Source organism: Callithrix jacchus, chromosome 14, assembly GCF_049354715.1.
Source record: "Callithrix jacchus isolate 240 chromosome 14, calJac240_pri, whole genome shotgun sequence".
Lineage (NCBI taxonomy): Eukaryota > Metazoa > Chordata > Mammalia > Primates > Cebidae > Callithrix > Callithrix jacchus.
Genome location: NC_133515.1, coordinates 32541292 through 32563859, shown reverse-complemented (window position 1 = coordinate 32563859; position 22568 = coordinate 32541292). Strand labels below are relative to the sequence as shown.

Sequence of the window (22568 nt, the reverse complement as noted above, 5' to 3'; positions counted from 1 at the left end):
CATGTGGCTTAAGGCCTGCTACTCACCAGCTATGACTGTAACATCCAATATTAGTTAAATATTTACTGATACTTCCAAAGGGCCAGATTCTACACGATACTTCTGTGTACTATCTCACTGAATCCTGAGGTAGGATTTTATGATAATTTGTAGGCAAACAGGTTAAAACTTGGCCAAGGATTGACAGCCAGTAACCAATAACTCGCCGCAGTACAACTCAGTTCGGATTAGGGTAACCTGAAAACTACATTCACACACTACACCACACTGACATGGGCAGGTTTCAGACAGCTTCTCTTCTGCAAACCATCACCATGCATAGGATTACAATTAGAAAAGTCTGATTTCCTTGCTTCTGAGGTAACTGGCATAAAGACTACTAAATTGGGCTCACTTCAAATGGAACTGATGATTGTCTTGCTCCTCATAACTGTTAGAGTGCCCAAAGACCTGCCCTTTGGCCAAAAGCTGGAATGAGAGAAAAATTGTCTAATCCTCTGCTTTTTATTTTTAACCCAGTGATGCCACGCTTTGCTGAACAAGTAGAGGTTGCCATTGAAGCCCTGAGTGCCAACGTTCCTCAACCATTTGAGGAGAATGAGTTCATCGATGCCTCTCGCCTGGTGTATGATGGTGTTCGAGACATCAGAAAGGCTGTGCTGATGATCAGGGTATGTGAGGCCTCTGTAGTTCAGAGCTGGTCAGATCTCCTAGCAGGAAACCAAAGCGTTAACTCTTTTATTTATTATTTATTTTGTAATTACTGAGTTTAACTTGGTAAGCCGTTTGGCTCCTTATTTAGTCAGGCAAGGTGAACTTTCTACTTATAAAGGGATGAGTAATATCAACAAGTGCAGGTGAGCAGTGAATACTCTGAAGAGCAATGCCCTGCCTACTTCTTGCATGCATTAGTTTCTCAATTTCATACAACCTGAAGGAATACCCCTGCTATTTTCCATTTGTACCTCTTGCTAACACTCTTCCCATCAGGATTAGAAGATCATGGGCTGGAAAAAAATGAAGATTACACAGCATGGTAGTGTTTATAATAATGATACTTACAAAAAACAGTTATTATCATTATATAACAATGAAGTGATACATAATTACATTCTCTTTGTATAAAAGTAATTCAGACATTATAAATAAGGCTGGATAGCCCTACATCAAACCTCTTATTACCCACTCCACTGTCTTCCCATCTTCAGATTTCTGTTGTCAGGTAGGTGTATCTTCCAAAATGTTGTCTAAATAATTAATATATATGCACAGGCCTAGAAAATAGATATTATAATTGATTTAAACACTCATATAGTATCATTTCTAACTTCCTTTGTTCACCCACAAGGCACATTCATATATGCCTGTTAAGCTAGCTTACCTCATTTTATTTAACTGGCTGCATAATCCATTATTCCATTATAAGATTATTTTTTTTTCCTCCTTACCAACAGTTTAGCATAGTCATATTCAAACATTTATTAGCTGCATAGTAATGTTTATTTCTTCAAATGTACTGTATATGCAAAAGCATAATTGATGCAAATACATTTATGGCTATTATCATTGAAGCAGAGGTGGGCCTCTGCAGTGCTAATTCCAAAAGCATGCTGTCCAGTAGAATGGTATCCACATTTGCAACTTAAAATATTCTTTCTAGTAAACACACTACAAAAGAAAAAAGAAAAAGATGAAATTAATTAGAATTTTAAAAATATATTTTATTTAACCAAATATATCCAAAATATGATCCTTTTGTGGTACTGGCCGCATTTAAAGGGCTTAGAGACTCTACGTAGCTAGTGACCCTGTGTTGGACCAGGCAGCCCTAGTCTGTGTCCTCATTCTTGTCTTCATTGTCAACATCCACAGTTGTCTCTGAGGCTGATCAATGAAAAGACAAGGTGTTTGCTTTGAAATTTATTTTTCAAATTGTTCAAATGTTTAATTTTTTTTTTCTGAGTGTCATTGAGTACCTAAACTAACACCCCCCACAGTCAATTAATTCCTTTTTGGTGTGTGATCCCTTAAGCATATCAAGAAGTATCTGTGATGTATTATTCTCTCTGGATAATAATATATCCGTAGTCATTGTGAACATATGGTGTTAATTCTCCTCCAAATGTCGGTGTCCTTGAAGCCATTAAGTCTAAGCATAGTCATCTTTGCCTGTGGTATCCAGTGGGCAGGCTGGAGTAGAACATCACCAGATGCTCTTTTGCTCTTTGTTGATATCCATGCTTCTGAAACATCCACTGACTCCTTCACTGAAAAGCCCAGTTGCCATCTTCTGATCTTTTCATCTTTAAGTCAGATTGTCTGCTTTTTAAAATGTTAAATATAAATCTGTCTTTCATAGTAATCCCATGATGAATTCAAAATGATCAGAGCACTCAGTAAATTGTATCAGATGATACAAATAATACTTAACAACATGGAATTCAGATTTGGAATCTGAAGGCTGTCAGTGTGATTTCTGGTTCTTCAAACCTGCGTATTTTATACCTGTTAAACTCTGATTATCTTTCAATACCTAGCTCAAATGTTCTCTCCCCAATTTTCTCCTTCAACAAAAATGGCCTTATCCTATAACTACCTACAACTGTTTCTGTTTCTTCCCAAGTCTTGTCTATGTGATCTGTCAGATGTATAGGGATTTTCAGATTATCCCCCACAAAGTGGCTTAAAAATACATAAAGGCAAATTTGGCAAACCAACATATAGTTGTTTCTCATTTTTTTTTTACAGTAGTGAATTATCTGCAAAATCACTGTGAACACTGTAAGATTTATTGTTGAGGTAAAATGAGGAAACTGAGGCGAGTATAAAAAAAGTGAGAAGCTAATTTATTCAGCTCCTGGGTGAGCTTCAGTGGTCTAAGGGGGGACTAGAGAAGTCACGCCTGGATGTTCAGGGCCTGGAGTTTTATGGGGAGGTCAGGCAATTGATTGGTTACTAGGGAAACAAAGAGAAGGCATTTCTATTGGCTGTTGAGGAGCAGGAAGTACATGGAATTAAGGAAGTACATGAAACTAGTTGCTATTGGTAGGCGGGCGGGACCTTGGGTAGGCAAGCCTACGGGGCAGGCTGTTGCTGGGCAGGGTACAGTGGGGCTTCTTTAAAAAAATTTCTCTGCAGCGTTTTTTAACAGTGGGCTGGAGGTTGGATGCATAATTTAGTGCTGAGTGTGGGCTTGGGCATGGTATGCAGAGGCAGGTGCAGGGAAGCTATGTGGGGAAGCCAGATAATGAGCTCAGGTGATGACTCAGTTATCAGGCGTGGAGAGTGATGAATGTGTCCGTTTGACTCCTGGCAAGGCAGCTGGCCTTACAAACACCAAATTTGTGAATCTTGAATCATTGTGCCTAGGAGAAACAGTATTTATTACACAGTTTCCTTTAATGTCTATTGCTCTGTAAGGAAAAAACTCAAACTGTGTTTTCCTCTGTTCTCATACCATACTTAATTAACACAGAAGACTTCTGTGACCCAATGTGGGAGATGGTGTTCTCCCCATCACTAAGCAAGAAGTCTTCTGCAGCAATCACCAAGTTGTTGTCCTTCAATTTGATTCCCACACCATCGATCTGGAGATAGCATGAGATCCCACAGAGTAAGGGCCCAGTCCCCAAAGCTGCTGCCCCTGCCAGATACCAGTCATAAGTTAGGGCTTCCAGAATGTCTGACAAACTGGTTTCAAGTTGGGATTTCTATGATCCCTGCTTTGGGTTAAATTCATTTGCTAGAGCTGCTCTCTGAACTCGGGGAAACACTTTTATTTATGAGTTTATTCTAAAGGATGTTACAATAGGTAACAGGGGAAGAGATGCATAGGGTGAGGTATGGGAGAAGGGACATGGAGCTTCCATGCCTTCCCTGGCATACCACCCTCTAGGAACCTACATGTACAGCTATCCAGAAACTTATCCAAACCCTGTCCTTTCAGGTGTTTATGGAGGCTTCATTACATAGAATCACTGGCTATTGGTGAGCAACTTAACCTTCAGCTCCTCTCCCTCCCTGGAAGTTAGAGGGTAGAACTGAAATGTCCAAACCCTCTAATCATGCCTTGGTCTTTCTGGCAACCAGGTTCACCTTGAAACTACCTAGAGCCTTCCAGCTACAAGTCAACTCATTCACATACAAAAAGTATCACTTTGAAGTTTGTTAGGATTTTAGAAGTTGTAAGCTAGGAAACAAGTTTGAAGACCAAATATACATTTCACAATATCACAATTACCTTCTCTAGACTGTAAAATTGAGGAAAGCAAAGGCTGTCTTTTTTTTTTTTTTTTTGCTTCACTGTGCTGTTTTGTTTGTCACAGAACCTAACTCTCTCTCTCTTTCTCTCTCTCTCTCTCTCTCTCTCTCTCTCTCTCTCTGTGTGTGTGTGTGTGTGTGTGTGTGTGTGTGTGTGTATGTGTGTGTGTAAAAGAGATAGAGATGCCTAGAGAGATGGCAGGGTGATAGATAAAAGAGATACAATAATTGGAAGAAGGGGAAAGAAAGAATAGTCAGCTTTTTAGGCCCATAACAAATTAGATCATTTTTATTCCATTATGTACTAACTTGTGAAATAAGGTAATAGACCATGAGAATTATATTTTCAAAGCATTTGGTGCTAAATCCCACTGTAATCCTCAAGATATATTCCCTCTTTTGCTGCTTTTCTGCTTTGTTAGCCTTCACATGTTTATGACAACCATTCATCTGAGAGGTTGAGGCCATTTATAGCCATCATTCATTTATTCATTCATGAGCTGTAACACACACACACACACACACACACACACACACAGTTTTAGATAAAATGCCATATCTTTGTCACATGTAGTGTCATTTCTCTATCTTGACATTTCAAGTGATTAGATGTATTTCACACCACTTAAAATTTAGGAGAGAAATGTACAAATTGTTATTTTTTTAAAATTCTTCTCCATTCAGCACCGAAATGGCTTCATTTTGCACTTAAATATTTCTTGGTTTTCTTTCTGAAATGTAATTATTGAGTCTACTTAAAAAAAATCCTTGTATTAAGGAAGATAGACAATAAGACAAACATAATTGTTTCTTACCCAGAAAATTTGACCATACCTCCTTCCCTCTCAAAGGTTGCAAAGAAATTTTTTTTTCCCAAAAATAATACAGAAAGGACCCTGAAGGGTCAAATTCTTCATCACTTTGTCTCTTGGCAGTTCATACATATTTAATGGTGATGTTGGTATCTGAGAGCTTCCAGCCAGCTCCAGGCAACCCTCTGAAGGAGACAAAGCTTGTTCTTATTGTATTCCAGCCTCAACTTTCAGGACCTTCCTTTTATCTTGGAGCGATTTACCCCTCCTTCATGAACCTTTTTTTTTTGCTTCTTCCTGAGGCTTGTCCATTGTGACCTGTCAGGTACATAGAAATTTTCTGATTTACCCCACAAAGTTTAGCTTAAAAATATACGCACAAATCTGGCACACCAACATATATAGTCATTTCTCATTTCTTACAGTAGGTAATGTTCCGAAAGTTCACTGTGTACACCACATTTGTGAATCTTGAAGCATTGCTCCTAGGAGAAATACAGGGTTGCGTTACTGTGAGCTTCTGAACACTTTTTTTTTTTTTTTCAACTGATCAATACTTAATCTTGTTTTATGTGAGTTTGTGTTCAAAGACACATTCTTTAATGTGTATTGTTCTTTGGGAGGTTAAGGTGGGTGGATCACCTGAGGTTGGGAATTCAAGAACAGCCTGGCCAACATGGTGAAACCCTGTCTCTACTAAAAAAAAAAAAAATAGAAGAATTAGCCAGGCATGGTCGTGCACACCTGTAATCCCAGCTACTCAGAAGGTTGAGGCAGAAGAATTGCTTGAACCTGGGAGGCAGAGGTTACAGTGAGCTAGGATTATGCCACTGTTCTCCATCCTGAGTGACAGAGTGAGTCTCTGTCTCAAAAAAAAGTATTGTTGATTCATTAGCGTTGAACTTATAGCAAACTGTGCTAATTTATGCGTGAACAAAGCTTATCTAACACACATGTTTCTATGAAAGATATATCACACTTCTTGCATTTGGGAACATAGACCACACTTCAGCACAGTATTTTGAGGCCATTTTAAATAGAGAAATCATGAACAAAAAGTCCAAAATAATGGCACTAAATAGACCAGAAAAGAGCACTTGTTTCCAGTATAAGACGTTAAACAAGAAGGCAGAGTATTGTGGTGTTTGACCTTAACTTGGAACATGTACATCTTGTGACTTGAAATTTACACACCCTTCCATGTCTGGGAATAACAACAAAGATGGTTATTGATTTTGGGGATTAAAAATAAATTTTAGAGAGTAGGCAAATAAGGAGTCTATAAATAATGAGAACGAAGTGTGTATTTAAGACAAAAAAGAGTTAAACTTTTAGTATTGTAAATTAAGATAAATAGGTAGGGTAGAAGGTGGTAATACCTTGGTATCAGGAGATTTGTATTCAACAAAACAACAGTTGCTTCTTGTAAGAATGACCCTGAAAGACCTATGATGATATATACAGTCAAATCTTTTGCAATTGGAGCTCATTAATTTGGTTGTGTATGATACTTTCAAAAGCAGGGCAAAGAAATAATAGGCCCTGAAAAAGGGTTTAGATAAAGGTCTGTAGTTTAACTTCACATTTCTCAAAATGTGTATCAAGGTACCCTAGAGCATTGCCAAATAATTTAAAATTTCAAGGGTAAGACATAAACATCTCTTGAATTCTATATGAACTATTAGATAAAGATGACAGTTTAAACATGACTTGGTACATATCTTTTGATTCATATGCGATACTGGATTTGTGGTAATCACTGTGATAAAAAGAAATTTCTAGAATTGAGTGGCCATTTAGATTCCAACATTTGAGAAGTAGTACAATATATAACAGGTACTACTAATAACAGATTATTATGGGTTATAAAAATAGATTAGGTTGATTAGGCCAAACTCTGCATAATTGACATAACCGTTACCGTTATTTGTTGTTGTTTCTTTAGCCTAGGGGCACCATGAAAAAAAAATCATGTGAGGGTTCTGTAAAACAGTAAAGTTTGGAATATAGCCCAACTATTTTGGAATCATCAGCACGCAAATTACCTGTCTGTACTCCATTTGTACACAAGTACACAGTTATGAAGGAGTAGCATAGATCCGGCACTTAGTAGGCTCCCAGGAAATATTTCTTTACTTCATTCAGCTGGGATGAAGTTTGTCTTTATGTAATTAATTAATGAAATAGAATTAGTTAAATAAGCCAACAGTATTAATAAAACTACAGGAGTTGTAGTCAATGTTTGTCACAGCTCAAAAATAAAAAGGTTGAAAAGATTTTATAAGCTATTTATGCAATGAAATTTACTTATTACAGATTATCATTATCCTATTAATCAACATGGCCCCTTATGGTGTCTAGTTTTATTAATTTTAAATAGTTCAGTATGATTAAAAAATGGGTAATCCTGTCTTGGTTATTCATTTATTTGCTGAAAGCTCATTAGATGTCCAAACTTCTGGAGTTTAAATACAGAGATGAACAAAGCAGACACAAGTCTCTACCCTCATGGGATTTCTATTTCTTTGCTAGGAGACAGAGAATAAACAAGTATGTACAATGTCAAACATTGTGCCACGAAAAACCAAAGAAGCCTAAAGGGGATAGAGCTTCTGGTGAGCATGGATCTTATGAAAGGAGGTACCTGGGTGGCACTTGAGAAGATACTGGGGGAAGGAAGAAGAAATAAGCCCTAACAGTATTCAGGCAGAGCATGTTTCAGGCAGAGGGATTGGCAAGTGCAAAGGTTGGAGCTAGGAACTCGACCTAGAGACCTAAGGAACTTACGGAGTGAGTTGGGAGCCATTGGATGGTTCTGAGCAGGGGCATAGTGTGATCTTAGACCTTAAAAGGACCACCATGGCTGTGCTGGTGAGAACAGAATGTGTGGGGCAAGAAAAGAAGCAAGATCAGTTAGGAGCCTCCAGAGTAATCCAGACCGGGCCAGAGTTGCTGGTTGCCAATCACTCCTGACTAGAGATTTCTGTTTGTGCCTTTAGATCTCTAATTCAGTTTTCTAGTCTGCAGCCCATTGCAGTGGTGTAGAGCTCTGCTGGGGAATCCTACCTCATGTATCTCTTAAACTCTCCTGCCAACCTATATTCTCAACCTTCTCCCAGTGAAACTCTCATATACCTTTGGGCCCTTTCTTTCAATGGTTCTTATGACATTTTATGAGAAATGAGAACATACAGAAGGATTCAGAGTCATTTCTCCTGGATTCACATGTCAAATTCACTCAACAACTCACATGAACAGGTGGAATAACTCTGAATCCTTTAGTATTGTCTCATTTTGTTTGTCTATAGAGGTTGTTGCAGAGGAAATTGAGCAACAGCAGCAGGTGAATGGGTCCTGTTTTACAACCAACATGTGGTATGACCCTGGTGAAGCCACATGATCTCCTTGGGCCTCTGTAATGGGCACAAGTTGATCTCATAGACTCTTCGGAGAGATTTTGGTGTGTGAATACTTTGATTGTGCCCTTTTGCAGATAGGACCCACTTCCACAACAAAACAGAAAGTAGTGGAACCAAGAACTAGAAGTAGACTTTAAGTGGTTTCTATTTATTTAAAAAGGCTTCCCAACGAGCACATAGACCCAACTTGCATCCTCGGTCTCTGTTGTCCAGTACAGTGAAGTATATATTTTACTTACTCCTTTACCTTGTAACACTAATAATACAAGTGTAATCTCCCCGGGCCCATGTGAAGACCCCTTGTAATTTTCTATGTTTCTATTAATTTATGGAAGTCTTTGACCAACTAAAAAATAAGTCAGTTTTAAAAATGAGTAATTCAAAAAGTAATGCCGTGAGTAGGAGACACACTCTCATGCAATCAGCAAACTGCGTATGCACAGAACTATTTATATGGGTGGCTTGGATGGGTTTGTTGCATGTTTAAGGCACGTGAAAATAGCTTCACATCATCTATTTGCCTGGTGGTATTTGTGATGGTTAAAAGCATGGACTCTGAAACCTTCAATTTGTTCCTTACCTCTGCCGTTTACTAGGTGTCACTTTGGAAAATATACTCAACAATTCCGAGCCTTTTCAGACACCTATAAAATGGGGATTACATTTATTTCATTAGGTTTCTGTAAGGATCAAATTTTTTAGCTGAATGCCTGTCCCATAGTGGGTGGTAAACAATGATTGCCATTATTATCGCTGTTGTTGTTATTAGGTGTTGTATTTTATTATTAAGCACAGTAATTATCACTATCATTTATGAATTAGTTAATTTTTATGGTTCCTAAAGCATTTTCCTATACATCTGGGCATAGGAGTCCTGTGGGGCAGAAAGTGCAAATAGCAATTATAATCTCCGCTTTGTGAGCAGGGAGACACAGAAGCAGCAAAACTGAGTGACTTGCCAAAGACATATAGCTTATGAGTAGCAGTTAGGCCAAAACATGCAGGTCCCTTGAGTCCTCATCCGGGTTATTATCTCTTCTGATTTTAACGTTTTTTCTTTATTTTGGTTCTTGGGCCATTGTCACTTGAATAAAAGCTCATCATTATTAGCCTTATCCTGCCAGGTTGAGTTTGTCATTGACTCATCTACTAAATGCACAGATCACTGAAATATTTGGACACAGTACTATAAGCACTGTCATATTCTGCTTGTTTCTGTTAAATGAAATTTTCGATTTTACTTTTTTCTTTTAAGAACTAATGACAAAAAGTGCTTGTAATCTTATCATCTCATCTGTCAGCTGATTTTACCAACTTGCTGCAATTGTTCCACAGTACACTGCAAAAGAGGGAGGAATGATTAGAGAATATTATTTCTGTCCACAATAAAAATGCAACCAGTTATTTGAACTGAGTTCTGCCTATGGGACCCCTGCTTTAGTTAATACAATATGAGAACAAAACCTCTTTCTTCTCTCCTTATTTTAATATTCCTTTGAAAGAAAACTGAACATCTGTAGATGACTGAGTGAACGTTAATAAGGTTGATGGTGAGAGAGAAGGAAAAACAAGAGTGAAATGGCAAAGCTTGGAAAATTACTAGGCATAATGTAATACTGGCATGAAAGACCCCGTTTTATGCCTGTCTGACTTATCTTAAGCCTTCATCAATAACCACACCTGATTAATTACACTGTGGTAGCCAGAGAAACTAGCAGAATAAAAATGTGCTGTTTTGGATGGGGAATGGGTAACTGTATCATTGGTATTACTTGCAGTCTGCTCTTTTCTTTTGAAAAACAAAGCTCTGGGATGTGGTCCTACTATATGCCAAGAGGCAGTCTGTGGAAGATCATCACCTTTCAGGCTAATCTCACACTGATTCACCCTCTTACTTCTGTGCACCATCCATACTACCTTTCAAATTTAACCTTGTAGAATTAAGAAAACATGATAGTTTAGAGTCCAGTCTTCAAGCTGCCTGATTTAGTAGCCTTAGATCAAGATATAACCTCTTATGCCTCAGTTTTTCTACTTGGAAAATGGAAACAATAGTGTGTACATCATAGGAGTGTTAAGAAACCTGCAGGACTTAGTGCCTGTAAAGTACTTAGACAAAACAATGACAGACACATGGTTAGCACTTAATGCACAGTTATCTATTATTATTACCATTAAAGATGGAAAGGTGTTTTATTCCTGGGTTAATGGATTCTTATCTTTTCCTCATCACTCACTTCATAGATTGGAAAGGCTTTTGATCTGACGCTACTCTTTTTAAGCCATTTTATAACTTCAGTTCTTCCTCAATTTGTAATGTGAATAAACTACACCAAAAACTAATAATGAGAAGTATGTTTGGAGTTAGACACACTTGGGTGCTTAAATCTAACTTCTGGTTCTTTATTAACTAATTTAGGGACATGGGACACACGGCTTAAATTCTTTGCGTCTTGTATTTTTTTTACCTCTAAATAGAGAATTATTCCTAATGTCACTGCTCATCTGAGCTAAATTCATTTTTTATGTATAAAAGTTACTTAATCCTTTATGGGTATATGGTAATCAGTGGCTTCATTTCAAAACCTGTTGAATGAATTGATTTAAAAATCCTAATAATAGGTGTGGTGCAGTGGCTCACGCCTATAATCCCAGTACTTTGGGAGGCCAAGGTGGGTGGATCACGAGGTCAGGAGATCAACCATCCTGGCTAACACAGTGAAACCCCATTGCTACTAAAAAATAAAAAATAAAAAATTAGCGAGGCATGGCGGCATGTGCCTATAGTCCCAGCTACTCGAGAGGCCAAGGTAGAGAATTGCTTGAACCCAGGAGGAGGAGGGTGCATTGAGCCGAGATTGTGCCACTACATTCCAGCATGGGCGACAGAGCGAGACTCATTCTCAAAGAAACTAAAAATACTAATGATGGGCCAGGCACAGTGACTCATTCCTGTAATCCTAGCACTTTGGGAGGCCAAGGCAGGCAGATCACTTGAGGCCAGGAGCTTGAGACCAGACTGGCCAACATGGTGAAACCTTGTCTCTAATGAAAATACAAAAATTAGCCAGGTATGGTGATGTACACCTGTAATCCCAGCCACTTGGCTGGCTGAGGCACAAGAATCACTTGAGCCTGAGAGGTTGAAGTTATAGTGGGCCGAGATCACACTGCTGCACTCCAGCCTGGGCTACACAGTGAGACATGTCTCAAAACAGACAACAAATAACAAACCCTAAGTAATAACGACAAACATTAAAAAACCCACTGTATCTGATACTACATAGAGAATATAGTGCCTAATCTTCACAACAATCATAGAGGTAGCTATGATCAACCCCAATTTACAGAGGAAGAAGTCAAAGTAAGACCAGACAGTTTATTTATGGGCACATAAGGGCTCATATTCAGGCAGTCTTGATTCTAGAGCCTGTGCTTATACCCTTTATACCTGATGGCTTTGTGACCCAATCAGATGTTCCAACCTGTCTTGCCTTTGGCCTAGAGATAATCAACTTTTGTTTATAGGACAAAAATGTCATTATAGAAGTATAGGTGTAAATTTTGTTGTTGATTTTCTTTCAGTAGATTTGGATGGGTGGAAGTAATATACAAATATAATTTTTCTTAAAATTAGTGTGTCACTTCAAGTTAGACTTACTATACCTTTAGGAGGAAATAATAAAAAATATATTTTTAAAGTAAATTCAAGCAGCTTGATTTTTCTGACTCCATTCCAGCTACTACCCACCCACACAGCACATGTAGGTGCAATGTAGGATGATCTAAGCTCGGTTTTCTGGGGGATATTTGGCCTTTGCAATGAAGTGTGTGGTTGGGGGTGAAGATCAATATACATCTGCTGATTTTTCTTTTTGTCTTTAGACCCCAGAAGAACTAGAGGATGATTCTGACTTTGAGCAGGAAGATTACGACGTGCGTAGCAGGACGAGTGTTCAGACTGAGGATGACCAGCTCATTGCAGGGCAGAGTGCACGGGTGAGTGGACACCTAAGACTTTGGTTTGGCACACAGGGACCCTGTTTACTAAAATGGTTTGAGGATATTTCTAAATTCCAGAGACTTGATACCCCAGAGATTTGTGGGTCAGAAATCTGTGCCCTCATCTGAGGTTGTTTATAACAATTCACATTTTACACAGTGAAAATAACCACCACTGCTCCTGATTCCTCCTGATAACTCTCCTCTTTTGCTGTCACTAGAAACATAGCAACCACATGACAGCAAGCTTTTGTGTGTATAATTGATTTTGTTGGGGTTGTGTATTACAGTTAGATGATAAGCTGACAGGGAACACTGTCATATTCAAATTTTGCATTGGAACAGTCACCACTGTTCTGCCTGAATTCTCCAAGCTTGTTAACACAAGAGGCAATGACAAATGAGGAATCGGGGTACTACTTTGTTTATAACTAGGCTGTTGCTCCATACAATAGCCCATGTTCTATTGTATCTGACCGTATCTTTTGAAATTGGTTCAAGGCCATTCGATAGAGAACTTTTTGTTTCCTCATGTTACCCGTCTACTCCCATGGGGGTATTCCTAGATCTGTCTGCCATGTGATAGAAAAATTCATTAGAGACAAACTAGAAATATGCAAGTTTAAGGCAAGGATCAGGAAGCAACTGAGGACCACCTCTGCCTGGCGTCTGAGTACTTCATGATACTGTTCACCAATGCATTTTTCCAAAGAGCATCCTAAATTTGGCTCAATCTGATTAGCCGTATTGCCCACAGGATAGATGTATGTTACAAAGGCTGGTGGTAAGAGATGAAGTCCCTAGAGATTGCATAGGAGGGTGAAATTTTCCTCTCCTTGAAGGATCAGTTTCCAAAGAGTAAAAAGAATCAGATTATAGTATAACTGAGAGCTAGATATTCTAATTTTTTATGTTAAGTTGTATTTAAATAAGAGATAATGAATAGAAAGCAGGAGATTGAGAAAGAGGAGGTAATTTAAACTAGAAATTAGAAAACCCCAGAAAGCCCACACTGCCTTAAGAACTATGAAAGAAAAATAATCAGATGTTAAAATAAATAGGACTTGAAGGAGATGTTCAGTCAAGAAAGATTTTGTGTCTGAAACACAATTTCTCTTGTATGCTTTATGCCTTGATAGTCTCACCCAACAATCAAGTGACCCAAAATATAAATAAACATTAATATGAGGGATGTGAAGGTAAAGAAATATTAAAGACAAGGCTTTCAGACAGATATGATTTTCAGGTGTAAAGGGCAGCATTGGAACCATGCTCAAAGCTATATGTTGCTTCGTTTTCTGAGTTTCAGACCCATCACTTCGAAAATGTGAACAACAGGTACCTGATAGGATTCTTATGAAGATATAATTACTTAATATTTGTAAACTAATGGGCACAATAATAGACATACAGTAAAGGCTCAGTAAAGATGACTGTGATTATTATCATCCTTTCTAAGGGAAATCCTTTCTGATCACATGATGGTGGGACAATACAAAAGTAGGCATAGAGCCCCCTACTTCAAAAATCCCTTGCAGACTCTATTTAATCACCCCTAAAATGTTGAAAATTGGAACGGTCAGTAACTTGAAAATCTTTTGACTCTGTGTTGGCAAAACGTCAGACTAATTAAACATACAATGCGTCTTCAGAATTAAGTAAAACCAGCATTTTTATGTCACTGACAAAGGGTAAGTTTGAGTAATTCATTCAAGCATGAAGCAATTCAAAGTCAATTTGATTGACTAACTGCAACTCAGTATAGATAGAGCCTAGTATCCACTGACTAATGTTCTTAAAAACCCAGACAGGTTGTACAACTCATCTTGCTTTAAAATCACCATCTTGTCAAAATGGCATAATTAGTCCCATCTACACTAGGAAGAATAGAGTCCCAGTATACTTGTTTCATTGGGAACAGAATTCTAGTCTTATTTACATTAGCCATCAAGTCAATGATGATGGGTAAAAATACAATTCAGAGGCTTCTGTCTTTATCATCTATTATTTCTCCACACTATTGTCTTTACTGAGAGTATTTTTCCAGCATGAATTATAGACAGGGTCTAAGATAGTAAGAACAGCACTCCTATAATTCAGCACTTGCTAATTTGTCTTTGAGGTCCATCATGTGGTCTGTATGATTAACTTGCAGCAGACAGCATTACTTATTGAGTCAGCCTATTTTAGCCTGTAATTATATGATGACAAATCAGAGACAAGGAATTATGGCTGTTAAGTTGGAAATAAGAGGGTGCATTGAATTGCTGAAATGATAGATGGTCAGACTTTTGACCAGCAAAGTGTGTTAAGTTGGTCTAAATTGTGAAGGAGGTGAACTTTGTCTTTGAGGGAGGCATTTGCTCTTCCCTGAAGCCAGTCCTCAATGTTAATGATTTACTTTGTGTTCTCATTTAGAGAAAGTCTCCCTTTCTGAAAATGGTAAATCAATGTAAAAGGAGGTGTAAGTGGGAGATAAGCTTTTAGTAACCCTATCCAACATTGCTAGCAAATTGTGGAATTAGAGTCTTTAAAAAAAATTCCTTTATATGCTCATGCCTGCTGCTTGCCTACAACATTCTGAGGGAGAAGAGAGTTGGGTGGGGGCAGGGGTATGAATGGGAATCAATATGGAAGGCAGTGATCTGATAAAATATGGAGGTGATCCTACCCTTTGATCCCAGACATGACATTATAAACTGTTTCTCCACAGGTTGACACAGTTAAAATAGGTTAGTGACACTGCTTGGCACTTAGCCTTGGGGATACAATATATTATTTGGAGTCAAACCCAATTTTAAATATGGACTTAGTGAAGCTGTTTGACTTTGGGGCAACTTTCTTAACCTCTCCACCTTTCATCTCCTCCTATGCTACCTCATAAGATCACTGGGTGAATTCCAGGATAAAATGTATCACATGATTTATCATATAAATACGGAATAATTAAGTTGGTGGTAATGGTGATGATGCTTGTGGCTTGAGCTAAGCATTCCTTAGAGGGCTGACTAATTTCACCTGAAAGAGTTGGATAATTCAGGCAATCATGAGAGGTTTTACTTGAGTTAATGGGACAATTACCTCAATTTTCCAATTCACTTCACAATTAGAGACTGGTAAGAATCAAAGGACCCACTCCTTAACTACTTATATTTATTACCCTGCTTTACAGTCAAGTGAGTAAAAACAGGCACATTGAGTTTTTGCCCCTTTGTTATTTATAAACATTCTTGTGCTTGAAACTTAGTATTAGCCTCTTGCTATCTGCTTAAGAAATGAACACATGTCAGTTTGGGGACCTATAGACTTGAAAGATTATTTTTTTCTCTGGGTAATTAGAAAATAATCATATCAAAAGCTCCTTGAGATTTAAGTTGAAGAAAGGATTCAGTGCTATTTGAATGGTTGTTGGCTTGTATCAGTGATTTTCGCTTTTATCTTAATAGGTAGGGTTTATAACAATCACCAAAAAATAGTTGTTGGTTCAGAGCAACGGCTCTGGGGTAGGGGGAAGAAATCCTCTTAGACTAATGTCTCTGATACCACTAATTTGGGACCCCACATCAGGCAGATCAAGAATTTGGAGAGCTGTGCTTGGCTACTATGAAAAGAAGCAGAAATTATCAAACTGTCCCAGATAATCGTATCATATAAACAGAAAATCTGATCTGTCCCCTTTCCTCTTGGCCATGAAAATAATTTTTCTCATGTTCCCTCGGTTTGAGAGATTGAACAATTGCATGTTATGTATTTTATATTGGTTTGATTTCAGTGTAGCTGGCTTCTATTTTTTTCTAGCTACAATGGCTTTCATGTGTTAACATTTCAAACTGCTGAGTTATATTGATAAGACCTAATTAAAACTCATGCGTTGAATTCTAATTTGATTAACTTGCAAATTTCACAGTTTGTGATCTACTGTTTATAGATAACCTTTTTTAAAATTCCAGTTTCAGAAAAGGTCAATTATGAATTTTTAAAAGCAAGACCATTTTAAGAATATTTAGGAATAGACTTCAGCTCATTGATAGCTACATAAGCAGAGGCAAATGGAAGGATGCTTTCACCCAATTCACTCACCATTAAGTGTGTTACTCAGGTCAAGCACCCCTAGAGCCAAAATAGTATCTTCCTTTGCAAACTTGCATTGGAGGAGACAGTTTTTCTTCAGAATTGTGTCCTTAGAATGTGTGTGTCAGTTCTGGCAACTTCTCTTGAATTATGTTAATGCAGTGAGTGGAAAAGTGTGTAAGCAGTCAGTCAAAAGATGTTTTTAAGCTTCTACTCGTGGCAGGATATGGCTGCCTAAACCCTAGGGAAGCACATAGAGAAGTTAGAGGTAAGGCATTAATGGGAATTAGAGAGCAAAGCAAAGAGGTTAATATTCAAGTGCTAAATTGTATAATGGAGACCCAAGTGCTATCCTTGACAGAGAAGTATACTCCCTTCAGTGCACAAGTTAACCTTGTGTTGGAACAATGAAATGTGCATTGCTTTCCATCTGGGGATTGAACATAGAGTCTAGAAGTCCGACAGTTTTACGGATTCTTTTATAGAGAAGCACCTAGCGAATACTTTAAAGGATGCTGGTTTAGGACCCATGAGGTCTAAGTAAAGCGTGATTTGCTCTTATGTATGAGGAGGACAATGAACCAAAAACAACAATAGGTCATCAGAAAGAGATAGCTAAAGAAAAAACTGCATATTTAATTTCTGGAAATCAAACGTATCTCAAATACAATGGATTAGTTGTCTTGCTATGAACACAGCATTGCAAATGTGAGGTTATAATAAACTCTTATATATCAAGTACCTTTTTAAATCCAGTTTTTAAAGTTACTTTAACAATAGCTTTCAAGATAAAATATTTTAAATATCTTAACTATAGTATTCTTACAAGTCTGTATTTTAAAATATGGATTAAAATTTACACATACACAAGCATATCTAAACATATGTACACATGCTATTTAAAGCTACATACATGCATACATGGGAGTTAGTAGATGTGGCTATTAGTAAGAAGCATCTGTGCAGCCACTGGCTCAAGGATAACTTTAGGCAAATCAGACACCATAGGCAACTCGTGCCTATGGCATCCACCAGGATGCACAGCCTGGCAAACAGTGCTAGTGATTTCAGTGACCTTGCCCCACTTGGTTGAGGACCCTTGGACAGTGGGTAAGTTGCATGGCCTTGCACAGCTGATGATGCAGTTGTGTGCAATGGTTAAGAATGATCTTAGCTTGCCTGGGTTTGAATCCTATTCCTACAGCCTATTACTTGTGTAATATTAGGAATTTTATGAATTTCTCTGGGCCTAGATATTGTCATTATTTAAATGGGGATAATAAATAAGTAGATTGTTATTTGACATACATAAGCCTCAACAAAATACCCAGTTTGTGTGTGTATACATAAAGAATCACAGCACTCTTCTGTTTTTAGATAGTTGCATAGACACTGAACCTATCCCTTTCCCTGTGGCAACTAAGAAATGAGCCAGAGGGATAGTTGGAAAGGAAAACTAATGGCAGAAATGATAATGTAATGTTAATGACAATTCTATACATACGTACTTTCATTTTTTTGACAAAACACTTAATTTGCTGCCCACCATCAAAAAGTGATGGTGGGCAGCAAATTAATTAAGAACTAACTATATGTTTTGTCAAAATAATTGACAAATTATTATTTGCTATGCCCATATTGTATCTAAAGAGATCAATGGTATGATCCATTTAACAGTGAAGTCTTAACCCAGGTTACTTACAGGGTCTTTGTTGAACCCAGTTTGTCTGAGCTCACATGGCCTGATACCTCTATTAGACCTTAGTTCTAGTCACTCACTTTGGGAGAAGATTTACAATTTATGAAGCAGTTTTCTTATGTTATTTCACTTGCTCATTGCAGAAACTGTAGTCCCCCAAGTCGTACTCTCTCGGTCTGTCTTCTGGAAAATGGGTGTATCCCAGAAGCAGGAAGTACCCATTTACATGCTCCTGATTGTGAAGCGGGTTGCGTACAGTTTGGGGAAGATGTAATAAGGTGATGTCAGACATTTCATTCAGGGCTTGCTTTGTAAATGATGTTTAACAAATATAGTTAATTCTCACTGTTCCTGAGAGTTATGTTCTATAAAGTCATCATGAACATTTAATTAGCAAATATTTAATCATTGCTTCTAGAGGAAATACAGCTTTAGGTTCCTCAGAACTGCCAGTCAAGACATTTTCTTCAACTGATCAATATATAACTGTTTAATGGGTGTTTCTGTTTAGATACTTTATTTTATATAATTTATTAACACTGAACTCATGGCCAGTAGCTCTGTAACTCATGTCTGATTGAAGCTTGGCTAACACATGTATTTTCTCCATAAGGCATATGTCATCCTTCTCCTGCTCAGGGACACTAGACGCCCTTGAGCACCATGCTTGGAGCCATTTTAAATAGCCAAGTTATTAACACAAAGCACAGGCTGGGTGTGGTGGCTCACGCCTGTAATCCCAGCACTTTGGGAGGCTAAGGCAGGTGGGTCACGAGGTCAAGAGATCGGACCATCTTGACCAACATGGTGAAACTCTGTCTGTACTAAAAATACAAAAATTAGCTGGGCATAGTGGCATGTGCCTGCAGTTCCAGCTACTAGGGAGGCTGAGGCAGGAGAACTACTTGAACCCAGGAGGCAGAGGCTGCAGTGAGCTGAGACTGTGCCACTGCACTCCAGTTTGGCGACAAAGAAAGACTATGTCTCAAAAAAAAAAAAAAAAAAAAAACCATACACACAACAACAAAAACCAACAAAAATGTGAAAAAAATGTAGCACTAAATAGACCACAAAAAGTACACTTGTTTACCATGCCAGAGCTGAAAAAGGAAGGCAGAGCATTGCCTTGTTCACCCTCATTTGGGAATATGCATATCAGGCAACTCAAATTTTTTGCTGCTCTGCCCACATTTGCAAATGACCATGAAAATGCTACAAGCCTTCATTTGGGGCTTACAAATATATTTTAGAGAATAGGCAAAATTGCAAGTGAAGAATCCATGAACAAGGAGAAGACTGCAGTTCTCCCTTTTCTACATTTTCTTACCTAGCAGTTATTGAAAATCAAGCCATGCTTCCTAATTTTATACTTTATCCCATTATAACTTTTCTGCCTACGTGCTCAAAGGCTTTACGAGGAGCCACAGGCAGGCCACCACCCTGAAGGCGATGGGAGAGGGCTAGGAGTAGGCATGCCATCCCCAGAATTCCCTGGGTAGGGGATTTTTGTTTGGCATCTCTCTGTAGACACCTTCATTAACACTCATAGAAAGCCTCCCCCATCCTCCCCCATTTGGATGCTCAGATAGTGTTTAAAATTCCTCTCCTTTCCAGTGACAGAAGGCCGTTTTTCTTTTTTCCCTTCTCTGAACAGATTTCACTGTTGAAAGAGGTGCATTCTTTCATCTGGTAAAAGTTTCCTGAGACCAAATATAAAAATTGTCAAGAATAGCTTCTTTTGAACAAACATATGCCATCAAAGCGGCAGAGAAGTTCTGTTATTGTCAGTGCGCACGTAGCTTTGGATATCTCTGTATTTTTCATCTATGGGAGTGGGACGGGGACTTGGGGGAAGCTTATCAGCCTGTGCTTGTGGCCTCCCTGGAATGGAGAAAGACGTGCTTTCTGGAATGGCAGGGTAGCTCATAAGCCTTTGCAGGGTCTGGTTCTGCCATCCGCTGAAGGCAGAGTCAACATACGGTCTGTACTTCCTTTGTCACCGTCACTCACGCTTTTTTTGTAACCCACGCAGGCCATCATGGCGCAACTACCGCAAGAAGAGAAGGCAAAAATAGCTGAGCAGGTGGAGATATTCCATCAAGAGAAAAGCAAGCTGGATGCAGAAGTGGCCAAATGGGACGACAGCGGCAATGATATCATTGTACTGGCCAAGCAGATGTGTATGATCATGATGGAAATGACAGACTTCACAAGGTGAGGCCCAGAGTCAGGGAGAAGAAGATAGATTTTTTTCAGTAAGCCCAGAAGTGTAGCAGTATGTATTAGCATGTGAAGCCTGCTGAAAAATTAAAATACATCAATGTAAGGTGGTGGTATTATAAATTTACATGTATAAGTCAAAATGATCTGGACTTAATTCCTAGCATATAGGTAGGTCTTTTTAGTCAAGGAGAATATATTCAATGTTATAGTTATTGTTGTTGTAATTATATACCCTAAGGAAGACATAAAATCAAATTAATGGGTGACTTATCTTTGGTCTATGCTATTTTGCAATATGCTTAAATATTATTCTGCAGATAAAGTGAATGATTCATTAATATCCCTTTGGAAAAATATGTACCTGTGTGTGTGCACATGTATACTATAGTATGTTGTAATACTAGTTTGTGATCTAACAACATTAATTTAAGTTCACGTTTTATTGTTATATATTAAGAATCAGGTGTCACAATCTAAGATTCCATTGTTTTTACAGAGAAATTAAAGTTGTGTAAGATTTATTTCTTTTAGCTCTGAGCTAGTGCTTTTGACAAATCAAGTGACCAGTCAGAATTTTGTCAGGAGCCTTTTCTTCACCAAAGGTTAGTGCTGTTCCTACCACTGCATTTTGGTTTCTTCTTTAAAAGAAGGTGATATCTTTGCCCTTTCAACACAAAGGGCAAACCAAGGGAGAGCAAAATTCAGTAAGAACCTCCCTGACTCTTAAATCAGAATATCAGGTGATTTGGGGGCAAGTCTCGTACTCTCTGTTTATTTGTGAAATGGTGAAATCACACTTGTCTTATCAACTTCAGAAGAGAGTTTTAAAATCTAAAGAGATAATGCAGGTATAAATTATGCTTCCATAGAAAGATAAGCTATCATTTTACTATAGTTTTTTTTCTGGAAAACACGCACATTTGCAAAGGTATTTTAATGATTTAACATGGTATTCATTATGTAAGATATATGGGAATGTCAACACGTCATCTGATGGGTGACAATTTTTTTTAATGGTTGTTGAATGCTTCTAATGAGAAAAGCCTCGAATTGATTATAAGTTGTAATTTAATATGGAACATCTCTGCGTCATCCCCTTTGCCTCTGGCCAATATGTACTAATGACATTCATTGGCCCTTTCTCCAAATATTTTAAAACTGTTTTTTACTTCAGTGGAATGGCTTTACTGTTATGGAGGAGACATTTGAGACTTTTAAATGTCATTGTACTCATTAGAAGTTCAAATTTGTACATTTGGTTAGTCTTTGTGGACTTTACACATTTATTTCATAAAACATAACAGCAGGAAAAAATTTTGAGCCATTATTTCAGCCTGAAATTTCCTACAAATCAGACTGTTATGGCAGCCTCAGTCATTATTTCTCAGGCCTGTGATGACTTAATTTGCTTGCTCTCAACATTTTATTAGTACTTTATCTGATGGTTATTATGCAATCCATTAATAGCATCACTTGAACAAATAATCTCATTACAGTGAATAATGAATGTGGTCCTGCTACTAGTTTTGATCAGGAGCACATTTTAAAATTATCTAGATTATGTAACTGTAGTCAAGGCACAGTTATAAAAGATATATTTGAAGGGTCTTGTTACATGGTATTAAATAAGACACATGTCTGTTAGTCAAAGTATAGTTTTAAAAGTGAGAAGAAGGTGTCTTCAATTTCCTAGGGATTTCGTGTCATTATTTTAGGCTGATTTGAATAATGAAATGTCTAGGGAGCTACTAGTTACAATTTTTCCCACTGCATGATGAGTAGTTTTGTGCCCTTTTGTTAGAGCACAGGGAGGAGTATAATAATTAATGACTAGAGAACCAGAGTAGACTGAGTTTGAAATGCAACACAGGAAGTTGAGGCTTCATTGCCGCCGCCATCTGCACAGCCTGTTGTTTTGGAAACAGACTGCTGAGGAGTGCCTTTCTTTGTGGCCTCTCACCTAAGTTCACCACATTTGACCTTATACATTGTTATTATTGCCTTTCCACTTGTATATTCCACTTCAAGGAGGAATAATTTTAACTCCATAACTCTAAACATTCCTAAGTACCATTTTCTCTT

At 37.9% G+C, this 22568-nt stretch overlaps 1 protein-coding gene across 15 annotated transcripts in view; it reads left to right on the top strand.

Moving 5' to 3' along the window:
- CTNNA2 (catenin alpha 2) overlaps positions 1 to 22568 on the top strand; it is a 1148556-nt gene that overhangs the window by 1070127 nt on the left and 55861 nt on the right. For all 15 annotated transcript variants that reach the window (XM_035273413.3, XM_035273412.3, XM_017964211.4 and 12 more), the window contains 3 exons: positions 520 to 671; positions 12377 to 12490; positions 20296 to 20477. In XM_035273413.3, coding sequence (XP_035129304.1) covers positions 520 to 671; positions 12377 to 12490; positions 20296 to 20477 — 448 coding nt within the window. The remainder of the gene's footprint in view (positions 1 to 519; positions 672 to 12376; positions 12491 to 20295; positions 20478 to 22568) is intronic.